Consider the following 8,748-nt stretch of genomic DNA (forward strand, 5'->3'; position numbering starts at 1 on the left):
CAAATACCTGTACTTTCTACTTCTTACATGTTGAACACAAATACCTGTACTTTCTACTTCTTACATGTTGAACTCAAATACCTGTACTTTCTACTTCTCACATGTTGAACTCAAATACCTGTACTTTCTACTTCTCTCATTTTCCAAACAGCTGGTTCCTTTAGTCTGAATGTGTGTTTGGTGGCGTGATCATTATTCTTTAGAGTCATTGCGTGCCTATTGATTTGAACACGATCCGTGTATCCATCATTTCCTGGTCTTCTCTAAAGAAGAGGGACCAATGGAAACGTTGTCATGTTGCCGTTGTTCAGCATGGAAACATTCATTAGCTAACAATGACATTATTGTTCTATTGATATAAAGGGAGGTCAGGTACTCTTTAAAGCAGCTGCTAGTTATGGGTACTTTTTACTGAAGTACATTTCAAAGCCTCTTTACTTTGACTTGAGTAAAGAAGTTTAGTCAGTACTTCTACTTTCACCAGAGTATTTTTAAACACGAGTATCCGTACTTCTACTTGAGTAAAGGATGTGTGTACTTTTGACATCTGAGCAGTACTCAGACCTCATACTAAAGGAAAACTAGATAAACTGAACTGCAAAATGACTCCGTTACAAGTATAAGTCCTCAAAATGTCCCCTGAATGTTTTAAAAACAATTGAAATGTGCAGTTTAATCACACAGCGCCTCCTGGTGGTTAAAGCATCAACCTATTATTAATTTTCCAAATGTAACAATACAAACAGTACACACAGTGAGGCAGAAGTGACTTTATTTCCCTAGCATAAAGACAGTGGGCTCCAGGTGGTTCATATAAAACAACGACGTGTTATTAATCAACATGATTGATATGACCTGTGTTAAGTGTACAGGAAGCAGTTTGTCCAGCATATGACTGAGTTTTCCTCGTAGTACACACATCTTTTGTTATCATTTTAAGTCCAATAAATGCAATAACACTGAAGGAAACAGAGGCTATAATTCGCATTAAGTTTTACAAACCAGGGAATGTAACTTCAGTGTAAAGGAAGTCCGTTAGTGTTTGTTTGCAGCTTTTTTTAAAAACTGGAAAATGGCATACATTGTCTTGATGTTCTTCCTTTTGCAGTTAATACTCAACAACATATCCTGCTAGTTATCAAATATCTGAACAGTAACACAACACATGAATCATTACAGCTACCTTAAGGACATTTCTGTATATTGTGAAGTGATAAATCATTCCAGGAAACTACGGATTATCGTGCTGCATATAAAGAGGGCTGACTTCATGTGACGTGGTTTTTTTTGTGCGCATTAGCTTTAGAGGGGGGTCCGTTAGACTTTTTCCAGCATAGATCTTCACTTTGCATCAGCAGACAGGATTTCCTAAAGAAAAACACACATGGAGGAAGTGAGCCGACATATCCAAGTTACATTTGTTAATTCATAACAGAAGTGAAAATAATTCGAAAATACCTTCTTGGAATCATGTTCCCATATCCAGAATGTAATGTCTCACTTTCTGTTTATCTTGTGTTATATCTTGTGTATCCTGAGTGCCTAAAGAGCTACACAAATAAAACTTTATTAGTACTATTATGTTCTCGAGTGAGGGAACAATGGAGCGTGAGATGGACCGGAGAATCGGAGCAGCGGGAGCGGTACTGCAGTCGCTTTACCGCACCGTTGTGACGAAAAGGGAGCTGAGCCAGAAGGCAAAGCTCTCTGTCTACCGGGCCATTTCCGTTCCTACCCTCACCTATGGTCCTGAAGGATGGGTCATGACCGAAAGAACGAGATCGCGGATACAAGCGGCCTAGATGGGTTTTCTCCGCAGGGTGGCTGGCGTCTCCCTTAGGGATAAGGTGAGAAGTTCAGTCATCAGGGAGGGACTCAGAGTTGAGCCGCTCCTCCTTCGCGTCGAAAGGAGCCAGTTGAGGTGGTTCGGGCACCTAGTTAGGATGCCACCTGGGCGCCTCTCTAGGGAGGTGTTCCAGGCACGTCCAGCTGGGAAGAGACCAAGGGGTAGACCTAGGACCAGGTGGAGGGATTATATCTCTTCGCTGGCCTGGGAGCGCCTTGGGATCCCCCAGTCAGAGCTGGTTGATGTGGCCAGGGAACGTTTGGGGCTCTCTGCTGGAACTGCTACCCCCGCGACCCGACCACGGATAAGCGGGAGAATGAGGATGGATGGATGGTACTATTATATGTTATATCTGGTAAAAGTCATTCTTGCAGGATTCTTTGAGTTTATGGAGATCATAAGCATGCATCAGTTGGAAAATAAACATAACTCAGTGTGGACTTGAACACTTTTTATCCCCTTCATGTCACCTGTTCTCCGTGCAGCACATCCTTCATTTGGTGCCGTTGTACTTGACGTCCTTCCCGCATTTCTTCAGAGTCTCCGTGAGAAAATCCACGTCTTTGTCGGACTCGATCCAAACCAGTTTGTTGGGCAGATCGATCTCAAACTTCACATCTGAGAGGACACAGAGGACACTGGTTTAATTTCATAAAGAAAGGGAACTCTAGCAACGCAAGGAGTCCCCAAAAAACGCTCTAACTGATGTTGCTTTTGTTTATATTTAATATAACTATTTTCATTTTATTTTTGATTGTTAATTCTCTTTTACCACTTTTGTATTATAAAGTCTGTACACACTTCTGCTTCTTTGATGAAAGACATTTTGCCTGCCTGCCTGCCTGCCTGCCTGCGTCATATTTCTGACCTTAACAGTGTGAGAGGATTTGATTTGATGTGTGTGTGTGAGGCTTGTAGAAAAACAGAAGCTCCATTCATTTAAATGACTCAGCATCAGGTGACATGCTGCAGGAGAGATACACCCTTTCAAATATTTAAAACTACACTTTAACTGGATTCTCCAAGAGAGGAAGCTACAGGTTCTTCTTCATGCTTCTATTAAATGATTTAACCTTATACAATATTGATCAAAGACTGTGGGGACATGTGTATTAAAGAGACCCTCTTCTGCTTTCTGTGGTGTTCTATCATGAGTGTTATATACTGTATGTTTGTGTGCATGTAAATGGTCTGCAAAGACTCAAATCCCCCTTTTTAGAAACTGACATTCTGTAATTGGAGTCTGAGAGGAAGATGCATCACAGTGGAAATGAATCGCACATTTCTGAATAACACTTCCTCTTTGATAATCTGCAGTAGGGCTGCTTGATATTGTAAAAAACTGACATTGCGATATTTTTTCTCCTGTGATATGAAAAAATAGAGGAATTGAAGAAAAGACAGTTTTTTTTGTCCGCAAACCATCCTTTCTTGAACTGTAATGCTATACAATTGGTATTTTTTTAACTATATTTAACCGGATGAAGGATTTTAGTCACGGACGTCTGGATCTTAAGTTATCAGAGCAACAAGCTGAGCTAGTTCGGTTAGCAGCGCCGAACTGGAGAAACACATGAAACCACTTTATTCAGTGTTTATACCTTTAATCACCCGGTCCGTTTGCTTTGAGATTTGATTGTGGTTTGCTGTCACTCACTCAAGTACCCCTGATATGAGAGCCACTCCAGTTTTCCTTTTGTAGCAAGCAGCAAAATAATTGTAACATGAGGTGTTTGAGTTAATTTGCCTACTTAAAGGTGGGAAAAAACCTGCCACTTCCTTACAGAGCCCCTCCTCCAACACACGAACGCACACATGACCAATGAGGGCACGAGATAAGTTTGTGCCCAGATGGAAGGCTGACAGGCAGGTAGGCCATCCAGTTACTTTAGCCGGCTCAGATGATTGGTCGTGCTTTTTACAGATGACTTTTTTATATGTATTTTTTGTCAAAGCACTTCAGATATTCATTGCTATCGGGATGTTAAGAGCATTCCATGGAAGATAACAACAAGTGTATTTCAAGCCGGTTTCTCAAACTTACCTACCCCACCTTTAATATCGCAAGAAAAAAACACATATGCGATCTCTGCCTCCTTACTTGGTCGGGCCGCTCAATCGTCAGCTTCACAGACTATCGCGCATATCGTGATTATCGTCACGACACGATATATCGTGCAGCACCATTCTGCACAGCTCTCCACTTTAAAATGTACTGGATTTTGTAATATATTCACTGTACTTAGTTTAAGATTTATGAATATTTAAACTGTGTAAATAATTATCTGTTTTTTTTAATATATTCTCTTTATAATAGTTTTATATTTGCTCCTTGTCTTGTGTGTGTATGCACGCACGTAACACATACTACATCTGCACTGTTTGCACAATATCTTTGACCTGCACGCATACATGTAAATATATTTAACAATCCACACTCAAATATGTTCATTTAATTCATTTCATGTTTTAACAGCTACTTACCTGTATATCATTTTACCTTTAATTGTATTAATCTTGTGTGAATATGTGCTGTACTGTCGCTCTCACTCTGTTGCCGCTTAAACGCCTGAAGTTCCTCACAGGGTCCATCTTATTTTATAACACGTGTGTATTTTTATGTGTAAACCTACTTGACACTAAACCTGATTCTGATTGTGTTGGGATGATATCCAGTCATTACCATCATATTGTAATTTCTCTTGCACTATTTTATCTGTTTCATCTGTTCTATGTCCTATATATTTATATATATATATATATATATATATATATATATATATATATATATATATATATATATATATATATATTCATGTTGCACTGTTGGAGGACTTCAGTTTTTCATTGGGAATGGGAATGGACTGTACGTATATAGTGCTTTATCTTTAAGACTTTACGTGCTACATGTCAATCACCCCCATTCATACAGAGCAGTGTACCTTACTCTAGGAACTAACATTCACACGCAACACCGTTGGCCATCGGGAGCAACTCAGGGTTAAGTATCTTGCCCGAGGATACATCGACATGTTGGCTGCACGGGTAGGGATCGAACCTTTTCTACACTGTAGCTGCTGATCACATGACAATAAAGCCTTGAAACTTGAATCTATTGATCATATTTAGGGTCTGAGATTGAGTTAACCTCACCTCCCAGTTTGTTGAGGATCCGGGTCACGGCTCCTGAACATCCCTCACAGGTCATCGCCACCTCGAACTCGTGCTTCTGTTGGACACAGAATACATAATGAGCTGTAATCTTACTGATTCATTAAATCAATTATAATAACTATTCCGAAAGTCTCCAAAATTAAAGTGATGGTAACGGTGTATAAATGTACAAAAGAAACAGTTATTTTATACATTTATTTATGTACAGTATATTATATATTTGTCTTTGATGTTTTTAATTTGTTTTATTTTCTATTATTATTATTCATATTTATTTATTTATATTTTTGCCTTTCTTTAAATATATTAAAGTTTTTTTGTATCTGTTCTCTATGTTTGGACTATTTTATCGCACTTATTTTCTTAATTTTTGTACCTTCTTGAATTTATAACCACCATTACAATTACATGTATTACCTCTATATCTCTATATAAACATTACCTGACACTAAAAAACCCTTTAAAATATTCTATAATTTTAAGGGATCTGCTTTAAGATCTGCTTGAAAAGGAACTTGTGCATACTGATTTAAATTAAATGGCTTGAATAAACTGTATGAACATATCTTAGTGCTCTTTTATGTGATATAAACAATGTCTAAATTGTCCCACACTTCCACACAGTAGCTTAGGCCCCGTCCACACGGAGACTATATCAGTTGTATCCGCTAAAGTTCTTTATCGTATAGACGGTTCGTCCACACGAAGCCGAAACTGACCCGCGGCTTCGGAGCCCGAAAACATTACACTTTGATAACGGCTCCAAAAGTGGGTAGATCTGGAGACGACACGCTTGCGGCTCCGTGTGTACGCCCTATACGCCATAGCCCTGCCTCTCCCCACCTCTCCTGCTCACCCCCGCGTCATTGCTGATGCGTTTTGCCAACAACAACAACGGCGGATCACAGGGTTGCGTTCGTGCTCCAGACGCTACTGACCATGCTACAGACGTTAGTGCAAAATCTACAGCTCCTCCACCACAACCATCAGCAACAAGTGGACATGGAGAACTACATGAACTATGTGTTGCTAAATCCACCGTGGAGAATAACCAGAAGGGCAACCAGGCAACCATGCTCTGGGGTCTTCTTCGCTGCTTTTGGTGTATTTTGTGGTGGAAGTACAGCGCCACTTACAGGCCCGGCATATGTACTACAGCGTCTCCAGCCGGTCGAGCGGTCTCGTGTGGACGGAAGACTTTTTTAAAAATCGACTTCGGTTCGTTTTCGTCTCCGTGTGGACGGGCCTAAAATATGGCAAGTAAGGGAACAATAAAACATTTTCATATCCTTGTAAGTAGATAAACAATAAAAGAAGATTATATTTATTTTAATTAAGATAAATGTGATGTCAACACGAGTATTAAGATTAGGATGAACCTTTATTGATCCCCCATTCAGTTTTTAAAGGAAGTGATTGTTTACTGATCCTGATTCATGTTATAATAGTTGAATTTGTTGTTGTTTTCTTTAACTGTGTTTATGTACGCACCATAGATACAAAGGCAAATTCTTCGTATCTGTTTCTGCTTTCTGACATCAATAAGAGTATCATTACCATTAATGTCATGTTACATTTAAATGAACTGAGATACTACTTCGAACTTTATGTGCTGCTCAATTCCCACCATTTACGAATCAAGCTGATGACTGGAATCGATGTTTGCCTCAATGGAAGTGATTGTTTACTGATCAGCTAGATAAACAACAACAGGAGATTGCATTATGTGAGATATCAGATGTCATGATATCTATAATGAAGATAAATTAGATATCAATACGAGTATTATTACCATTAATCTCATGTTACATTTACTGACCTGACGTACTACTTCTGACTTGATGTTCTGTGCAATCAACATCATTGATCAATTATTCTAACTGTGGTTTTAATGATGTGTTGGTAGCAGTATTCAGATGCTTTATTTTAGTACAAATACTATGGTCTTAGAATACTTCACTACAAGTAAAAGTCCTGATTTAAAAATGTAAAAAGTATTAGCATCATAATATACTAGAAGTACTTATTCTGCACAATGGCCTATTTCGTTCTAATATAAAGTATTATCAGCAAGATTGACTTCAAGTATCAAAAGTAAAAGTACCCATAGAGCTGAATAGATATTATATTTTCATAGTTATCATATTATCCGGTTTTTATACACGTGGGAGCATTTCAGTATTGTAGTTTGTCAACGTGGACCAAATACAGATTACAGTATACTGCATTAATCAATATCATCATGCCATATGTTTATAAGTAACTGTGAGAGTTAAAATAAATATAGTGTAGTAAAAGTATAAACTAGTATTACATGGAAATACTCAAGTAAAGCACAAATACGTCAAAGTAGGACTAAAGTACAATACTCGAGTAGGCTACATGTACTTTTCACCACTGCTAATCAATGTAACATGAGATGGTATTATACTAGTACTGTCATATTACATGTCTCTTTATTGAAATATCATGACATCTGATCACATAATGCAATCTCCTGTTCAAAGACTATAATCGATGTTTTCCTGTGTTTCAATGGAAGTGTTTTCTGATCTGTTTTCTGATCAGCTGACTGGGAGCAGTCTGAGAGCTACAGCTACTGAGCAATGCGGAAAGGAAAAGCTGATTTAATTTGAGACATTAGGATCTTCTTAACTCACCGTCATGTTGGAGGAGAAGTTGTGCAACCCGTGTGTCAGCTGTGGACTTTCCTCTGTGGAGATGTGGCAATAAGTTATTGTGAAAACCTGCAGAAATGATCTCCGTTAGCCGGTGTGAAGCTAAGTGTGAAGAGAACCGGAAACAGCGTCGGGGGCGGGGCTTAGTTCATTTCTGATAGAGCTGCTTTTTTACTTTTTGATTATTATTATTTTATTTATTGTACTTTACAATATTTTTTTTCATATTTTTGCGTTATTGTATTTTTGTATTATTATAATCTTTTATTATGTATTTTCTATTTTATTATTAGAATTGATTTATTATAATTTTTAGTATATTTGTATTATTATATTTTGTATTTTTGTATTATAATTATTTTACAAATTGTTTGTTTTTTATTGTTATTTTTCTACTATTATTTTATTTTGTATTTTTGCATTATATTTTTTGCATATTTGTATTATTATTATTATTATTATATTTTTATTATAATTATTGTTTTTATTGTATGTTTTTTATTGTAATTGTTTTAGTGTTTTATTATTATCATTATTATTATTATTGTATTTTTCTTTATTATTAATATACATTTTTCTATTAAAGAAAATAATGAACATAATATATTTTGTGCACAAAAAAGTTGAAATCAGGGAAGGAAAGTTCCCGTACACGGGCCCATGGAGCCATTAAGCCCCGCCTTCGATCTCCAGATCTCTCAGTCAAATGAATGGAGAGAGAAAATCACTCTTGATTTAGACTTTCACGCATTTTTACAACTTTTAGACCCTAATGATGTAAATAAAGGCTATAAAATAATTCGAACTGGGTAGTTTATTTAGCCCCCAAAAAATTATACGCTGATTTACAGACGTTTCTTTCCCAATTCAAGTCAATGGGAAAAAGTATTTTTGAGCCAACATGACGTCACATGAGTTGTAGTACCATCGTTTGGCCACTACGTTATTTAAAAAAATCAGCTTCAACTTTCCGGTATGAAAAACGCACATATTTGCATTTTAAAAACAACGAAAAGAACACAAGAATATTGATTTAATTGAAAAGTAATA

The 8,748-nt window shown here is 37.2% G+C and overlaps 1 protein-coding gene across 1 annotated transcript; it reads right to left on the minus strand.

The window, feature by feature from the left end:
• Window positions 1-755: 755 nt before the first annotated feature.
• On the minus strand, window positions 756-7,839 carry atox1 (antioxidant 1 copper chaperone). Its single transcript, XM_034221717.1, has 4 exons — window positions 7,681-7,839; window positions 5,000-5,075; window positions 2,317-2,464; window positions 756-1,368 (listed from the first exon to the last, which is right to left on the minus strand). Exons 1-3 carry the CDS (start codon window positions 7,684-7,686, stop codon window positions 2,340-2,342), a joined length of 207 nt encoding a protein of 68 aa, XP_034077608.1. The 5' UTR covers window positions 7,687-7,839; the 3' UTR covers window positions 756-1,368; window positions 2,317-2,339.
• Window positions 7,840-8,748: the final 909 nt, after the last annotated feature.

The sequence above is a fragment of the Gymnodraco acuticeps genome, unplaced genomic scaffold, assembly GCF_902827175.1.
Source record: "Gymnodraco acuticeps unplaced genomic scaffold, fGymAcu1.1, whole genome shotgun sequence".
Taxonomy (NCBI): Eukaryota; Metazoa; Chordata; class Actinopteri; order Perciformes; family Bathydraconidae; genus Gymnodraco; species Gymnodraco acuticeps.